The sequence below is a fragment of the Centropristis striata genome, chromosome 13, assembly GCF_030273125.1.
Source record: "Centropristis striata isolate RG_2023a ecotype Rhode Island chromosome 13, C.striata_1.0, whole genome shotgun sequence".
NCBI classification, from domain to species: Eukaryota; Metazoa; Chordata; class Actinopteri; order Perciformes; family Serranidae; genus Centropristis; species Centropristis striata.
Genome location: NC_081529.1, coordinates 17,223,030 through 17,241,242, shown reverse-complemented (window position 1 = coordinate 17,241,242; position 18,213 = coordinate 17,223,030). Strand labels below are relative to the sequence as shown.

The 18,213-nt window shown below is 39.2% G+C and overlaps 2 protein-coding genes across 3 annotated transcripts; both read left to right on the top strand.

Moving 5' to 3' along the window:
* The first annotated feature begins 2,081 nt into the window (after positions 1-2,081).
* retsat.2 (retinol saturase, tandem duplicate 2) lies at positions 2,082-10,207 on the top strand. Its single transcript, XM_059349038.1, has 11 exons — positions 2,082-2,288; positions 4,001-4,183; positions 4,383-4,624; positions 5,784-5,985; positions 6,069-6,266; positions 7,022-7,141; positions 8,029-8,167; positions 8,381-8,490; positions 8,593-8,762; positions 9,504-9,663; positions 9,755-10,207. Exons 1-11 carry the CDS (start codon positions 2,129-2,131, stop codon positions 9,901-9,903), a joined length of 1,833 nt encoding a protein of 610 aa, XP_059205021.1. The 5' UTR covers positions 2,082-2,128; the 3' UTR covers positions 9,904-10,207.
* Positions 10,208-10,722: 515 nt separating this feature from the next.
* Positions 10,723-16,186, top strand: cdk21 (cyclin-dependent kinase 21). Of its 2 annotated transcripts, none has more exons than XM_059347084.1 (8): positions 10,723-10,804; positions 11,015-11,271; positions 12,462-12,594; positions 12,762-12,929; positions 13,158-13,267; positions 13,413-13,463; positions 13,747-13,879; positions 15,511-16,186. In XM_059347084.1, exons 2-8 carry the CDS (start codon positions 11,042-11,044, stop codon positions 15,586-15,588), a joined length of 903 nt encoding a protein of 300 aa, XP_059203067.1. In that variant the 5' UTR covers positions 10,723-10,804; positions 11,015-11,041; the 3' UTR covers positions 15,589-16,186. The 2 variants fall into 2 exon arrangements, with proteins under 2 accessions (XP_059203067.1, XP_059203068.1); XM_059347085.1 differs by having other exon boundaries at positions 10,787-10,804; positions 11,006-11,271.
* The last annotated feature ends 2,027 nt before the right edge of the window (positions 16,187-18,213 follow it).

Here is an 18,213-nt window from a genome sequence, read left to right as displayed (position 1 = left end):
TGGGTGGTGATGATAATGACTGGGGGGGGTGCGCCCCATTTAAAAGTGTTTCTTATGTAAAATGTTGGTTCTGTTTGCAAACGGATGTAAAAAAAAAAAAAAAAAAAAAGACGAATGGGTCTCATGGTGTTATGATGCAGGAAAAGAATGTGAAGATGCAGGTGATTTTCTTTTGAGAAAAAAAAATAAAATCTAGAAGTTGCTGTGAGATTTTTGTAAGGATTTTTCCAAAGTTAATGTTTACACAGAACATCCTGAATGACAAATTAAGTGATTGCTAAATTAAGATAAAGCATTGGCACAGAAAAGGTCCACTTGCAAGCTTTTCTCGAGATTAAATCCAGATCTTGTTGTTTTCCTCAGTGGATGGAGTTTCTACTGAGGAAAGCTGTTTGAAAAAAAAAGCTAGTAAATGGACAGTAATATTTCTCTTCTTTGTCAGAGGCCTGTGACTAACACCAAGAATTATTTTCTAAATGCATGAGGCAAGTGTTAACTTGTTTCCTAGTGCTTTTGGGTGCAACTGACTGTAATTTTGGGCGTGGTATTTATTCATTCAAGATTTGAGGCTGCAGATCATCAATTTCACAAGTTATCAAACGTGTGCAAGGATTTTTTCAAATCCAATATTTATCAGGTAGGGTGAAGTAATTCAGGACATTTAGTTAAATGGGAAAAAAAGGTTTTGGATCTTGAGATCCTAAGTATTGGCAGCCAATCACCACACAGCGCTGATCCCAGGACTTGCATGTGATTAATGTGGCATGTCGATTTTTCTCTTTTTTTGGTAATGAGGGTGACTGATGCTAAAACAAAAAAGGGATACCAAAACATGCAACAGCACACAACAGGAAAGCGGATTTAAGTGAACGGCACCAGCATGAGGCAAAAAATTGGACATTTTTCAGATTTTCCTATTCAAGCAAAAAAATGAAACGTAAGTCCAAGCAGTTTGAAGAGGCGTTTCTTACTTGAAACTGCCCCAAGACACTCCTCCGGGTGTGTACTCTGCTGATTGGAGGTATGAAGGTCAGGTGGTATTTTAACAGGCGGAAAGCAGAACTCAACCTGAGACTGCATAAATAATGAACTGAGCACAAACTGAACAGAGTTTTCTACAAACTGACACAATGAGGGCACATGTCGGCAGTTTGTAACCTGTTTACAAATTTCCCTAATTTTTAATATTAAAACAATGAAGTAGTAGCCAGCTTTGGTGGGCCATGTACAGAACAATTTTAACAATATTTGGTAGCACAAATCTATGGTGGGTTTAATTGAAAATCAATACAAATTTTTAAACAAATAAAAACAAAAAGGCAGATAATACATCTAATGAACATAAGATTTTTTAAAATAAATGTTTGTTAAATTTGTAATTTATTAAAAGAAAATATTATTCTGAAGCCCTCTGAAAAAAATACCAATAATAACTATTAATTATATATGCGTAAATATATGTTAATATATTTATTGAAATAAATAAACAATACGTTAAACAATAAGGCAGATAATAAAGCTATAGTGGGAAAAGTGTTTTTGAGTTGATTAAAAGAAAATATTACTCTGAAGCCCTCAGAAAATAATACTAATAACAATTATTATTTTTATGTACGTAAATGCATGTAAGAAATATTTATTGAAATTAAAAATCAATTTAAAAAATTGAAACAAAACGGCAGATAATAAAACTATAAATATAATGAGATTTGTAAAAGGAAATTTAAAAAACTAAATATATTTTTGAAAAAATATTAATATAATATATTATTTATAGTAAACACATGAATCGTTTTTTGTTGTTTTTAATATATGTATATATATATATATATATATATATATATATATATATATATATATATTGTTTTTTTTTTTTTTTTTTTTTTTTTTTCTCCTGAGGGACACAGTTCAATCACACCCTTTGTATTATGAAACACGGGGGTTGCTCGGTCACCGAAGTTAACACTGATAGGTTGAACATTTCTAACGTGACCTGAAGCTGTGCTCTAATTGGCTGGTTTGGCCTGTCTGTGGTGTGGACTGGTGTGGACCTATGGTGTGGACGTTCCCTGCACGGACGGATGACGGAAGCCCACACACTGGACGGAGTCGTCAATAAACTTACACGATGTTGTTTAGTGTCGTGATTATTTTTGTCGCTTTGGTGGTTTTTATAGTTAAATATGTCTTTGGCAGCTCCGGACCCAACCCGTTTGGGACAGACACTCGTGAACCGCTAAAAGAGATGGTTCACAACAGGAAGGAGAAGAATAAAGTGCTGAAGCAGGGTGAGTTAATGACCCAAGGTCGATAAATAAGTGTTAATAATAGGATTTAAATAGAGGAGAAAATTAAGCGTATTGCATGGAAATTATAATATATTGAATTATGTAAATCTGAGGTAAATTTCTCCGCAGAAAACTGTCATTTAACGTCTTTCCACAGTCAAGGCTGCATGGCACAAAGTGTCACTGAAGAATGACGAAGTGGGAGTTTACAAATTACAACACAAAGGCTGTCACTTTAACTGTGTGACTTGTTTGACTTGACTTTGCAAACCAGTTGTCATTCAGTATTTGATGCATTGTAGTTACTTTTTACTTCTCAGGTCAAGATATGTTAATATATAAATTCAACCACATAAAAGTATATTAAGTAGTTAAAATTACCCCTACCTGGACAACAGTAAACTGCTGCTTACATAAATGCATCAATAATAATAATACAATGTTATATTTGGAATATATAAATAAGAATCTGGGTGGGCCCATTCTGCATAATGAGTACTTTTATTTTTGATCATTTTAATTTCCCACTGTGGTGTTAGTACTTTTACTTCAGTAAGGGATCTGAAAACTTCTTCCACCACTGAGTGAAACTAAGTGTGTATTTAAAGTGTCCAAATTCTATTCAAAGTAGTATTGAATCAGAATGAAATATATAGAAACACAATGAAAATAGAAATAAATAAATAAATAAAAGACATGCAGGAAAAGCAGCTTAAAAAATAGATCCTAGTTATGTACATACATTTGCAGGTTATTTATAGGTAGGTAGTTGGTGAAACTTTATTAAATAGCTTTTGTTTACAGTTTTGTGCAACAACAAAAAAATATGTGGCAGCAGTTCCTGAGTGTGGGGTTTGTGTGTGCTAGTGATTGCTTTTTCCCCCTCAACTGCTTTTTAAGCAAACATTTCAAATAATATTGAATGCTATTGAAAATTAAATCATTTAGTTAGATTTTGAATTAGATAGTTCTAATTTGGATCTTTAACTACTTTCTGACATAATGAACTAATATAAATATATCTGTAAAACTAAATTAAATCAGGTCTATAACTGTTGAAGAAACCTTTCAATGCTAGTATTGCAAACTTACAGGTGTTCTGAAAAATGGTGATGTTTACTGTGCAGCCTGAGGGCACGGACTCCTGAGATGTTACATTTTAACATTAAGGCTGCCAACATATGTTGATTGTTAAATTTAAAAAACTACCAAAATCAAAAGCTCATCAAACATCATCATCATTGCAAAGTACTCTCAGGAAAACAAACATAAAAATATATATCAATAATAAATGCCAAATAGCAGAAATGTTTGTATAGAATGTATGTTTATGTCTTATTTTTAAAATTCTTATTCTGTCTTCTATATCTATGTTTCTGTATCTTGAGCTGCTGTGACAACTAAATTTCCCCACTGCTGGATGAATAAAGTCATATCTTATCTTATCTTAACATTACCTGAGAGAACACACTTTTAATTTCTGTCTGACCCACAGTCCAAAAACCCAAACATATTAAGTTTACAAGGACATGAAACAGACAAAACAGTAAAATAATTTATATTTGCAAAGCTTGAAGTAAGTAACAATAGGTCCATCCATGCATTCTTTACAGTTAATTTGTTCTCCTCCTGGAATCCTCAGGTTTACTGTTATGATGCCATTTGTTTTGCAGCCATGCTGTTGTGTGAATGTTACATCGTCTTTTCTTTAGGTTTTTTGGCCAGTAAAGTACCTGACAACCTGGATGCAGTCATCATCGGCAGTGGGATCGGTGGGCTCGGGCTCGCTGTGATGCTGGCCAAAGTTGGAAAGAAAGTCCTGGTTCTGGAGCAGCATGATCGGGCTGGAGGATGCTGCCACACGTTCACTGAGAAGGGCTTTGAGTTTGATGTTGGTGAGAAGGATGGGTCTTTCTTACCATTAATATGTCACACCTAAAACTAAGAAACAGCTGGTTTTTATAGTAATAATGTAATGACTTGGTGGAAATGAGGGGGTTTATTTAGTTTATTGAATATTTCAAGACAAAAAACTTCCAAATTTATCAAACATGACCCTTATGTGTCCACATGTTTTCTGCCTTTGTCCGTCAGGAATCCACTACATCGGTGACCTGCTGGACCACAAGCCGTTCCGCTGCCAGCTGGACCAGCTGACTAATGGCCAGCTGCAGTGGGAACCTCTGGACAACCCGTTTGACCATGTGGTGATCGGACCTCCAGAAAACCGCCGCCGGTATCCCATCTACAGCGGCAGGACCCGCTTCCCCGAAGAACTGAAGAAGTGCTTCCCCGGAGAGGAGAAGGCCATTGACGAATACCTGAGGCTGGTCAAAGTAAGATCACAAAGTGTTATCTCAGTACTACTGAAAATTAGTAAAATGCCCTTTCCCCCAGTTACTTTTGTGCCTATAAACTGACTTTAGCACAAAGAGGTTTCATTAACCACATTTTTATTGGTGTAATCGCTGATATTTCTCAAGGGCTCAAGGGTTGGTAAGCCAAAGGTCAGAAAATTTGGAAAGGCCTCTTGTTATCTGGGGATATTGCATAATTATAACCAGATTGAGTTGCTCTAGCATTTTGCTAGTAGATAAGCAATGTCACTTTCTTTATCTTTTTTTCACCTTATTATCTATTGTCATGACAAGCAGGAACACAAAAACACAAAGGTCTGAGGTCGTAGGCACGTGTAAAAAGTGTTGGAATTGGAAAGTTAGGACTTTTTACAACTAAAGTCACTTTTTTATCATTACAGAGAAAATTGCTGTAAAAAGGTACCATTAGGCTTTTCCACTGAGTACTTTTTGAGTACTCTTTGGAAAGCGGCTGAGTGTTTTCGCTTCACCTACTAGTTAGTTCCCCTCGGCCTATGTTCCCATACAGGTACTTTTGTAGCGGCTGACTAACAGAGTTTGATTGTGTCAACAGACCAATGCGGCAAGCAGTGTTGCCAACAGATTGTCGCTTTATTAATCGACTGTTCAGACCAAAAAAGCGACTAGCGACAAATATATCAACTTTTTCTGGTGTTATTGGAGACTTTTAGAGACTCGTTCCTGCTCTTCTTACCGAGTAGCAGGTGCCGTCCCAAAGCACTCACAAGCGACCCAGTCCTCCCGCAGCGGTCTCTCCCAGCTGCAGTCAGAGCAGGAGATGTTAACCCCTCAGCGTCCAGTCTGCAAATGAATCACGCATGTGCAAAGTCGCCGCCTCAACCGTATCCAATCAGCGTCGATTAATTAGCATTAGTAACGGCTCAGTACTGAGGCAGGTACTTTCTTAGTCACTACCTAAGTCGCTAACCGGTGAAGTTGGGCGGATCTTGGGCTGATCCTCTCTCCCAAGCCACTCCCATAGCGGCTCACTAGAGGGAAAAGTACTAAATGGAAACTCGCCTTTTGAGTAACACCACCGAATTCCAGTTATCTCTTAACTACTGAATCCAAAAATTTGTAATATCCAACCCTGTTTTCTTTTGTGTTGTGTCTTCAGAAAGTCGGACGGGGCATGTGGCTCTTTGCCATGCTGAAGATCTGCCCCGTCCCTTTGGCCAAGTTCCTGGTCTACACCGGTCTGGCCAAACGTCTGTCCTTCTTCTTTGAAATGGGATCCCGAAGCCTGACAGAAGTGGTCAATGAACTTACAGACAACAAGGACCTCAGGGCTGTTTTCACCTACATTTTTGGCACCTATGGTAGGCAAAGCTCCAGTCCTCTTGGTCTAATTAAACAGCTTCTTCAGTGTTCTGCTAATTGTTTTAATTCCTCTGATCTGCAGGTAACATGCCGAAAGATGCCAGTTTTTCTATGCACAGCTTGCTGGTCACTCACTACCTGAACGGCGCCTGGTACCCGAAAGGCGGAGCCACTGAAATCGCCTACCACATGATCCCCATCATTGAGAAGGCCGGTGGTGCTGTTCTAGTCCGAGCCCCTGTCAACCGCATCCTGTTCAACGAGGCCAAGGAAGCTTGTGGTTGGTTTGACTTCCTCACTGTTTGTACACACAAGGCCTGTTTCCACTGAGTTATTTTGGAGTACTTTTATGGAAAGCGGCGGAGTGTTTTGGCTACGTGCACTAGTTAGTTCCCCTTGGTCTCTGTTCCCAAAAAGGTACTTTTGTAGCGGCTAACTAACTGAGTTCGAATTTGACGTAGATAGTTCTGCTACACTTATGTGATTCTTCAGCGACAATTTTGATCGTGATGTCAGTGGCGCAACGCTGACAACAGACCGACGCGGCAAGTCCAAACAGTGAAGACATTAACATGGAAGGAGAAGAGATGGTTTCTGTGTTACTGTTCCTCTGGTTTGTACGCCTGGTCTGGGGGACGTGCGCCAGACAAGAATGCAGACCATTGATGAGGAGATTGAAATAAATGAAAGACATAAAAATGGTCATGTTATGTTGTGGGTGTGTAGAGTTCTACTCACGTCATATCCCGCCTCAACCTTATCCAATCAGCGTCTACTAGTTAGTAACCGATCAGTTGCGGCTCAGAAAAGTACCTACCCGAGGCAGGTACTTTCTGAGCCGCTACCTGAGCCGCTAACGGTTAGTGGCTAACCGGTGAAGTTGGGCGGATCTTGGGCGGATCTTCTCTCCCAAGCCACACCAATATCGTTTCACTAGAGGGAAAAGTACCTAATGGAAACGCTCCTACAGTCACATTAGGCGGCTCGCACTGAGAGGAGACTCAGCTTTTTATTTCATTGTTTTTGTGGTTTCAGGTGTGAGCGTCATGAAAGGCCAAGAGGAGGTACATATCCGTGCCCCTATCGTCGTCTCTAATGCTGGCATCTTCAACACCTACCAAAAGTTGCTGCCCAAAGAGCTCCAGGCCGTGCCCGGTAGGGAATAAGTGACTCATATTTTCAGTTTGGATTCACATTTAGCTATTTCTAATGTTTCCGTTTACCCTGTAGTACATCAATTGCCCCAGCGGTAACATTAATTTGCTATTTTTGTCTGACCAAGAGCCTTCATTTCTACTACAATGACATAAAACAGAGAAAAGCTGTGAATCTTCATACGTGAAAGCCAGTACTAGGGATTTTAAGTATTTTTCCCATAGATAAAACACTAGATGCAACATTACACCATAACTAACATATAACAGTCACCCACCTTATAAACAAACAACTATTTGGTAGCAACTATGTTTTTAGCTATGCAGCACTTTATTGTTTTACCAGAGATACCAGGGATGGCATCGAGGGCTGGGCGGTATATCGGTATTAAGAGTTATACTGATATTTTAGAAAGAGTATGTAGTTAAGACAATACTGCCAAAATGATATATAATATCTTTTGATGTTGCCTTAATTTATGACCACTATTTGGTTGGTTAAAGTGCAAGAGCTAGTTCCTTAGAAAAATTCTGTAATTTGGAAGTAGATTGCAGATGAAGAGCAACATGACACTGTTTGCGAAACATGCTGCAAGCAAATTGCTTCAAAAGGTGAAAGGTTTTGAATTTGATAAAGTCCTTTGTAAAAACAGGTTGATGATGATTACTTGTGGCATTGACTTAAAACTAAACACTTTGCACGTTTTGTTTAAGATACCAATATATATATATATATTGTATAGCGCCATTCTGCCTAAAAATACCGGGATATGAGTTTTGGTCCATATCGCCCAGCCTACTGGGATTAGTACAGAGTATAAAGAAGATTTATTTTTTACATATGGGTTTGTAACGTTGGATTTTCATGGTGATACTCATATCATGCAGCTATCCAGAAGCAGCTGAGCATGATGAAGAACGGTGAAGGTGGCCTCAGTGTGTTTCTGGGTCTGGATGGGACCAAAGAGGAGCTGGGCCTGAGAGCAGACAACTACTGGATCTTTACCGAGAACAATTTGGATGAACTGTACGTCGTCTTTCACCTCGTATCTGTTGCTTGTCACAATTTTAATTTCTTCAAAGCTTCTATTTAATTTCCAAGCTCAGTCTTGAAGCTCTGGCTGCTTAAACTCAATCAGCAAATCTGCCTTAAACTTTGCATGGACTTAAAGTGGCTCTGCAATAATACAATGTTTCTGAAAGCAACCTGAAAACACATGTCGACTGTTTTCTTTTGCAGATTGGTGAAGTACTTGAATGGAAAGAGAGAAGATTCTGCTAAAAGTGTACCTCTCCTGTTCGTTGCGTCTCCATCAGCTAAAGATTCGACCTGGGAGGAAAGATCACCAGGTACAGAAACTGTGTTTAAGCAGAGCAATCCACAACAATGTTGCCTTGTTCTTCTGTTGGTTAATCCTTTATAAATATTCTCTTTTTTTATCTTCACATTAGGAAAGTCCACCTTGAGTCTGGTCAGTTTTGCCAACTACAAATGGTTTGAGGAGTGGAAGGATGACAAAGTGACGAACAGAGGGCCGGAGTACAAAGAGCTGAAACAGACATTCATCGACTCCGTTCTGGAGGTGGTCATGGACGTCTTCCCCAAGATCACCAGAGACAAGGTAACATGTCTGAATCTGTCTGCTGCTTTCCCCTCCCTGCTCATTAGCTTTGGATATGTAGATTTATTGCAAACAGTGCCCTCAGTTAAGCTGGGCTTCTTTAACCTTCTGTAGATTGGCATGGAATAATATAAGATATAAATGTTGTGTTGTTATAATTACATGGGATCTTCAGCTTTCAGTAATCTGTAAGCCAACTGTTTGTTATACAGACTTGTGGGTTGGTCAGCCTTACAGACACTTAAAAACTACTACTTGGATATTTCTCTGTATGAAAAGAAACCAAATCAAGGGGGAAAACGCTCCAATTTTAGAAATGTATAAACTGATTTGGACCCCAGAAAAGGAACTATAGATGTAGAAAAATGGCCTTGGTTTCAATATTGGGCTCTAACGAAGTACACTGATAACTCCATCAGATGGTGACAGACATCAGCCAACCTGATACCTTTTATGATAATACTTTTTGTTGGACAATATATTGTCCAAGAAATATTTGCAATATCATTGTCATTTTAAGACCATTTGATGCCTCTGATATAACGCCAATATAATAGCATAATAATGCAAGTACACCCGTTTCAAAGATTTTGTGACATTGTTTTGTGTTATTAGTTTTATGTGGCTTATAACGCATTATTATTGTTACCGACCTTTGCCTGTTTGTCTAAAACCAGGCTAGCTTTGTATTGTTTTGTATTAGTTCGTAATGTATAATTTATGCTTGTTTGTTTTGTGTAGATTGAGTTCATTGATGCCGGCACCCCCATCACAAACACACACTACATCGGAGCTCCCAAAGGTGAAATCTACGGAGCGGATCACGGCATCGCCCGATTCAGCCCTGAACTCAACGCTACAGTGAGACCTCAGACTCCACTGAAGAACCTCTATCTGACAGGTTGGACCATCTGTTCAGCATAATAAGCCTAAAGCTGTTCACTTGAGAGTATCGTCCAACTTGAACTAATTTCCTGTGTTTTGTTCTGCAGGTCAGGACGTGTTTCTGTGCGGCTTTGCCGGCGCTCTCGCTGGAGCTCTCACCTGCGGCTCGGTCATCCTCAACCGCAACCTCCATCTGGACGCCATCAACTTGGCAAAGAAAACTAAATTTATAAATGACAAATTGAAAGGGGAGTAACAGCCGAACAACTTTGCAGCTCAGTAACTTTTATTTACTGTAATTAATAAGCACTTAATTTTACATCTCACTCACTAAAAACCCTGAGACCTCTCAGCTGTGCCTATACTTTAAAATATGCATACCGACATGAAGTATAATTACCTCAGCTTTAACGATCAAAAGTTAAATTAATTATGCATTATTTTATATTATTCTAAACTGCCATTGCAGTTAATGCTGTGCCTGTGGTGTGTTTTATTTGCAGTTTGTAACATGTTTACAAAGGCTTCTCCCTTTTAACATTAAAGGGTACAAACAATGATCTTGTTGCAGTTTGTTCTTTTTTCTTAATGTTTTCTATATTTTTCCACAATATCTGGTCAAAATTTTAATTTTTAACCACATTTGTTGATATTTGCACCAGCAAAATGTCACATCTCTGCTACTAGTGTGGTAAGGCATGTTGTCAGTATGAAAAATTATAAAATATAAATTACATATCAATATTTTTAATGCAGTCTTTGCTGCTTATTACTCAGATATAAGCTTAAAAATAGCCCTTTTTGTGGCTCTTTAATTAGAAAGCTCAGCTGTTATGTTGTTGAAAGGAAAACCTGCTGTGTTGTCTTATCTGCTATTTGTTTGAAAACACGCGACTTTAATGTTAAATGTTTTCTTTGCAATGAATTCCTGCATCTGAATGTATCATGTGTTTACGGTGACATTGACAGCAGCGGAGAGCACGTGAACAAGGAGTGGGCCCCCCCCGCCTAAAAAAAAGTTAATTTTGAGCTTTCTGATTAGTTGGCGATAAAAGGGGTGTGATTTTCTATAATTTTCTCATGCTGGCTGCAGTTATGATGCGACATTTTCCTGCAGGCAGCAGCATGGAGGGGAGAGTGTGCTCAGCAGTCTGAAGGTAAATTAAAAACACTACTGTACCGACAATGGCGCAAAAACGTGTTAAATGCATCAAATTGTTATTACAGCTGGTTTGCGGCTGCGGCCTGTGACAGGTGATAATTACCTGCTAGCTAACACTAGTAAGCTAGCTTAGTTTTTGACCTAAACTAAATGATGAAAACAGGTAAAACGACTTGTGTCATTATAAACTATCCAGAAGTTTCAGGTTGATTTATCCAGAAATTGGAGGACCATGGACGTCTGCAGCAAGGCTTTGTGCTACGAGCTCCTGGCTGAAGTCGGAGAAGGCACCTACGGTAAAGTGTACAAAGCCAGAGAGGTCGGGGAGAAGCAGCGCCTCCTGGCCGTCAAGAAGTTCAACATCCACCGTGACACGGCGGACAACGGGATCCCTGCTTTCATGATCCGCGAAGTGGCGCTGCTAAGTAAAATGAAGTACTTCAATCACCCCAACATCGTCAAGTAAGTTAAGTTTTACATAGCACGCGCGTTGCTAGGATTAAAGAATAGTTGGGTCTTAACCAGGCGGCAATCTCCGTGTCTGAGCATGGAGGCAAACCATAGACTGTGTAAGCTGCATTCTATCAAAATTCCAGCAGGGGGTGCTAAGTTTGGCTGCAAATCTGTCCATTCATTTCTGTGCAATATGAGAAAAATTCTCACTTGATTTATTACCTCAGAATTTTTTTAGGACAACACTACAGTCTCAATTGCTAGTAAAAAATCTTCTTCAAGACAATTTGATGTTAATAGTTCTAATAACGGCCCCATTTAGAAGAAAATAGAAGATAAAGAATCATATAATTTGGGGCGTGGCTACCTTTGATTGTCAGGTCACTAACAAGGCGAGCCGGCATTAGCAGAGAAGCGGAACAATGTGTATTCATGGCAACATGTCAATGAAGTTATATATAATGTTATATAGATATATTAAAAAAACAAACATGTTTACCAGTCTGGTCTCATAACTTTGACCCTTTCACTGTATTTTCTCTTAATGAGTTTATTTGAAGGTTTTGTTCAGTAAAAATGTCTTGTTCAGTGTTTGGTTGGGCTAATAGACACTCAAAGGAGTTGCTGTTCATTTTCCTGAGGTCTGTAACATACATTTTGTTTTTGTTTTTTGCTAGCCAAAAATAACATCCCAGTTATTGATCCAGTTAATGCTAACATGAATTAGCAGCGGCTTCTATCAGTCAGGTTGAGGTGTAGAGAGGCGTGTAGTCAGTGTCGTCAGATCCCTCTCACTCCTCCACAGTCCAAATATGGTCTGCGGAAACAAGATGGCGACGTAAGATGGCGACGAGTGTAACGATAAAGTCGATGCTTCCAATGGGCAGTCCACAAACCAATGGGTGACGTCACGGTGACTACGTCCATTATTTATATACAGTCTATGGGCTGAACCCGAACCGTCGTGGTCTACCCGATCTGTACCGAAAAGGCATTTATTATTTTTTTAAGATTATCTTTTTTCGAGAAGTTAACATTTTGCAAACAACAGACCACATGGAACAAAGCAAACATTTTAAAAAGGTACAAAAATATGCAGCACCAGGGGTGGAAACGTGACTTTTGGTATTGGCTGGTACAGATCGGGTAGTGACATGGAATTCTGTGTTTTTTAAACCTGTGCTGATCTAAATGTCTAGGCTGTTTGATGCATCTGCTGTCCCAATGGGCCGGAGCTTGGACCTCACACTGGTGCTGGAATACATTGACCAGGACCTTTCCACCTACCTCTCCAAGGTTCCTGCTTCTGGACTGAGCCGTGACTGTATTAAGGTGGGAAGTCATCACCCAAATTATTATATTATAGCTGCATGCAGAACCCTGATTCCAAAAAAGTAGGGACGCAGTGTAAAAAGGAAAATATATGAAATAGTGTTTATTCCAAGCAATGACAGAACATTATTACATGTCTTAAGCCAAGCTGCTGTCTGTCTGTACAGGATATGATGCAGCAGCTGCTGCGAGGTTTGGACTTTCTGCACACAAACATGGTTCTGCACCGTGACCTGAAACCAGAGAACATCCTGGTCAGCAGCCATGGAGAGGTCAAGATCGCAGATTTTGGACTGGCACGCATCTACACCTACAATATTGCTCTCACTCCGGGTGTAAGTGAGGCAACGAACAAAAAAATATGCTGAAAATGATTATTTACTTATATTTGTTACTGCAGTAATCCTCTTCTAAGCCACTTTAGAGACAGTTTTTCCAATAATAAAGCACTGTGTCTGTTCCTAAGCCTGAGGTGAAAAATGTTCTTTTGTCACTCCTCCCACCCCTGGCTCTGTGCTTTTATATCTCGCTTCCTGTCTTCATACCTCCCTCTCTCTGTTCAGGTGGTGACGCTGTGGTACAGAGCTCCCGAGGTGCTGCTGAACTCTGTTTACATGTCCTCAGTGGACATGTGGAGCGCTGGCTGCATCTTCGCTGAGTTCTTTCTCTTGAGGTAAGGGGTCTGTGTATGGCTGGAGGAGGTATGTAGCACTACAGAATGTGATGCTAGAGGTGAAACATTCTCCACAACTGCCAAAGTAGGGATGAAGTTGCATTATGACATTTATTGTGCCTTGTCGTTTAAATACTACCCACAGACCACTGTTTAAGGCATACTCAGAGGTACAGCAGCTGCAAAAAATCTTTGAGTGAGTAGTTTTTCTTCTTTCTCTCTCTCTTTTTATATCATTAAGAAAGAATGCATAGATTTTGTCATCTGCCTGATTGCTCCAAATTGTCCAAACATTAATATTAGACTATTGCATGAGTGCTTAAAGGCATGGAACCAACAATGGAAACTGAATTATCACACTGTCATTATAACAACCTTCAAGACATTGATAAACCTGCCAAAAGGTAGTATTGCTTGAAAATTGCACCAGTAATTATCAGCCTGTTGCTCAGTTCTTTGCTCTGCTGTTTGTTTTTCAGGGTGATTGGTTTGCCCAGTGAGGAGGACTGGCCTGAGGACAGCCCGATCCCATATTCAGTGAGCTGGGGACCAAAAGGCTCCTGCACCAAGCTGCTGCACACCCTGGGCCAAGACGAGAACGACCTCCTATCAGTAAGCAGATCTGCTGCACTTCGATTAAGCCAGGGAGGGGGGACAAGCTTAAATGTTCCCCAAAGTCAGTAAGAAGCATCCTCTAACCATGAGCATCGTTTCATATGCAAAGACACTTCTAAAGAGTTGCATGCTTATCAGTTTTTAATGGCATTATTAGCTGTTGGTTGGACTAAAGTTTATACAGTAGACAGTTAACTGATTTCTCAAATAATTGAGATTAATCTAAAACAAAAAGGATCATAGTCACAGTACTCACACTTTAATGTATGAATGCACAATATTTGATTATTGCCAATATCCAATATGCTGATATTTTCCAACTCATTTTGGCTTATTGCAGATTCCGTTACCAATAAACCCACATATTTTTTGCATTAAATGGCAGAGCTCATCAAGTCTCTCCTGTAGTGGTATTAACATGTTATGTTTACTGTTATAGTGATGGCAGACATAAAATACAATACTTTTCAAATGTTTAATTCAGTGGAAGACTTTGTATAGCACATTGCATGGAAAGATGAAGGTGAATCACAAAACAGGAATAGATAAAAGAAGGCAATAAGTAAGAAAGTACCGGGGTGAAGGCTACTCTTTTTCTTCACCAGTTCATCATAATAGTCGGGATGACAGCTCTTCAGATGGGTTATTACATTTATGGTATTGAAGGAAAGTGATCTGGCTCCTCTTTGAATGACTGAGCTGAGCAAACATTGCTTATAATAACTTTGCTCAGACACTTCATACCTCAGACTAGACCTGTTACGATAACACTTTTTTAGGACGATAATTTTTCCCAGAAATATCACGATAAACGATAGTAGCGTTGATGGCGTTTTAAGACCATTTTATGCCACTGATATAATGATAAGAGCATAATAATCCAAGGACATCCTTTTCCACAGCAATGAATTTTAATGTGGAAAAGAAATATTAAAACATCCTACTTAAATTAAAGAAATAAACTACAATCAAAACAGATAAAATAGACATTTTGTTCCCGGCTGAGTAAACTGGGAGGGACGGTCATGTTTAAAAATACGTCCAGGTTTTTTCTGTATTGGCAGTTTGCGTTGCCACTGTTATTATAATGCCTGGTTAATGTTAATGGGTTCTCCTCGCTCATTCTGCGAAATCCGAAATGTCCCCACACCTCACCGGCTTTGGCACAAATTCTATTTATTCCGCCAAACTTTCTGGAATTGTGCAGCCGTCGGGAAACTTAGTTTCAAGCAACACACTATGTTTCAGCTGGCTTGCGTCCTTATTGTGTGTGTGTGTGTGTGTGTGTGTGTGTGCGCGCGTGCGTGCCCCGCCTCCCACAGAGAGCAGGTTGACTGACGGGAGAGGGACAGAAGCACAGAACTGGCGATATTGATGGATTATGTAAACAAACACACATGTAAACAACAATTATCAAGACCAGAAAAAAACTATTATGTCTATTTTATATATCGAACAATAAGTTGATATAGTAATTATCGTGACAGGCCTACCTCAGACATGATTTTTGCACCTGTTTTGTCAACCGTTCACTCACGACATCTTGTTAGCCCACCATATTATTTCATTTGAAAACATTTATCTGCTGAGACTTACAGACATGTACGGTGTGACCTCTTTACCTGCAGCAATTGTTGGCGTTCAGACCAAGCAGCCGCATCTCCGCTGCCAAAGCCCTGGCTCATCCTTTCCTCATGAAGCACTGAAGCTTCAGAAAAAGAAAAACTTCTCTTCTGTCAGCTAAACTGATAAGTCCTGCGTCGTAAAACCCATCGTACACTTTGTTCAGAACTGTGGACTGTTCATCGTCTCAAACATCAGTTCACCAACATCATGAGAAACTGCTCAGGTTTCAGGGAACAACCTTATGGATTTTGAGCATCAGTGTATAAAAAAAAAAGTTTGATTTACTTATAATTTGAGTAAAAGTATGTTCTTGGATTACAAAATATTTGATAGTACACTGTATTTCCATAAAACGTAGTACTACGTTGTTGAGTGTTACTATTAAGATTTTCTTTAAGTTTTGCTGTAAACTACCACTGAAACTATTATGCACACCTTAAGTTGATGAGTTGGTTTCTGTTATTTGGATGAAGCTTTTTGGTTCAAGACTTTTTTATATGAAGTCCTTTTATTTTTGTTGTTTTAGTGAAGATATTTATGGTGTAATCACTGCAATAGATTACACTTGTATTTATGTTTGTATTGACAGATTGCACAAGATATTTTCTACATCAGTTGCACTGTTCATTCACTGTTAATTTGCACTATCTTTCTATAAATAATTGTGTGTTTAACCTGTCTCTGCATTTCAGTGCAACACCATTTATAACTGATAGATTTAGGGAGAAGATCTGCTGATGCATTTGTTTTTAACCTTTTTTAATTTGTTGTAGTTCTGTCATTGTGTGAACTGATCCACATTAGAAGGTCTAGATATTGAATGGATAAACATTTATTTTCTCTTGCACCTGCATAGTCTGAACAGAGGGGGGCAGTGCTGAAACATTTGGGTGAAAAACACAGTCCCAAAACTTCAAGTGCAAATATTTTCCCTACTTAAACGCTTACCCAAATTACAAAACTTTTTTTCATCTCTTGTGGTTTCTGGCTGTGCAGACAGTTTTACTGCAGAATGTTTTAAAATATTTATACAGGATTTAAAAAAAAAAAGATGTTTTCACTTACGTTGAGTCTTAATGCATTAATTAAAGCAAAATGTAACGTTTTTATAATAGCAGGTTAATTTAATACCCAGAGCAGAGACCCAGAAACCAACCAGTGATCCAATGATGGAAAACTAAAGAGACATAAGTTTTCTGTCAATTTGTTGTCATTGAATTTACTCAATTTATTTTAAGAATATGCACCATGTGAGCACAAAGAAAAACTAGATTTGTAAAAAGGGACAGGTTTGGGTATCAGCTGATATTCATCTTGTTGTTGTTGCAGTTGGCCTGTCGTCAAATAAGACGACATTCACCAATGTTTATCTCTTGTCCAATCAAGTTTGTGCTGCTGGCTAAATGGCAACGTCTTGTTTGATATTGATCAGATTTGGACAAAGCAGAACTTTAAAAGAGTTTGTGTCCCTGTCACAAAAAGTGAGATAAATAACAAACTAAATAAATACCAACAAAAAAATGGTATCTGCATCAGCTATTGGTCAAATCGTTAGTTTAAAGGGGACATGTTATGATAAACTATATTTTTCAGTGCTTGTGCACACATATTTGGGTATCTGGAGTGACTACCAACCCACAAACTGTGAAATAAAGTAAAACAGTCAGTTGTTTGTGAGCTGCAGAGATCAGAAAATTCAACAATCTTCCAATTGAGATTTGGCTTCACTTCATAGGTCACATGCCGACTTTTGAAAATATCTCCACTCAAGACATGAGAGATACCCTCGCAAAGGTGCGCCATGTTTTTTCTCAGAATCCAATTTGCAGACTGGGCTTCTTTAAGAGGGGCTTAAAGAGACAGGGTTATAACAGGTATATTCAGACAGCCAATGTGAGAAAATAAAGTGAAATAAACAAGTTCAAGTAGGAACTCCAAATACAATAATTAACAGAAAAATCACAATATGCCCCCTCTAGACATCAGTTTCGCCCCAGAATTTCACAATTTGTACTACAATTGTGCAAACAAACAAATTCGCAACTAATGAAAAATTGACGTGAAGTGAACTCGTTGCTTGTGGAGCTCAGTTTCACCTGTGAACGCCTCATAAGAGCAGCTCGACGGGAGAAGCTCTCGTCGTTGCCATATTGACGGCTGCTTCCTGGGCAGCGGCATGGGCGCCTCACGGTTTGTCCGTCTATTTATACTCTGCCCCCTTAATACGGAGAGCCCACCGCAGCTGCGAGTGTGACTACATTTGGAGCGACAGTGTGGTGGTGAAGGGCCAGTGGGGAGGGACCGCCGGTCTGAGGAAGGGACGGGCAGCGGCACCACTCATGCCCACACGGCGCGCAGTGCATGTAAGTACCTCAGTTCACATTCATTTTCTCTAATAACCAATTTATAGTCGAAACTATAACCAGCGAGGACCAAGTTCTAAATATTTGATCAGTAGTGCGATCACATGACTTGGTGTCCTGTCTCACCTGCTGGAGTTGGAGCAGTGCGTTGGTAACGGAGGTGATGATGTCCAGTCACTTTATAAGCTCTGTGTGTTGACAGTTTTATTTAGTTTTGTCTAAAGATGATCTGAGGACAGCGAAGGGCATGTTTTACGCGCAATTTACGCACGAATTACGCACGACTGAAACGGCAAGAACCTCTTACATGTGTGTTTTTCTGGTCATTTCCCAACTTAATTG

Excerpts from the sequence above, each read along its gene's own strand:
- retsat.2 (XM_059349038.1), top strand. The coding sequence starts at position 2,129 with ATGTTGTTTAGTGTCGTGATTATTTTTGTCGCTTTGGTGGTTTTTATA. Across the intron at positions 4,625-5,783 it reads AATACCTGAGGCTGGTCAAA|AAAGTCGGACGGGGCATGTG; the intron begins GTAAGATCACAA and ends TTGTGTCTTCAG. Across the intron at positions 6,267-7,021 it reads CGAGGCCAAGGAAGCTTGTG|GTGTGAGCGTCATGAAAGGC; the intron begins GTTGGTTTGACT and ends TTGTGGTTTCAG.
- cdk21 (XM_059347084.1), top strand. The coding sequence starts at position 11,042 with ATGGACGTCTGCAGCAAGGCTTTGTGCTACGAGCTCCTGGCTGAAGTC. Across the intron at positions 12,930-13,157 it reads ATATTGCTCTCACTCCGGGT|GTGGTGACGCTGTGGTACAG; the intron begins GTAAGTGAGGCA and ends CTCTCTGTTCAG. Across the intron at positions 13,464-13,746 it reads CAGCTGCAAAAAATCTTTGA|GGTGATTGGTTTGCCCAGTG; the intron begins GTGAGTAGTTTT and ends TTTGTTTTTCAG.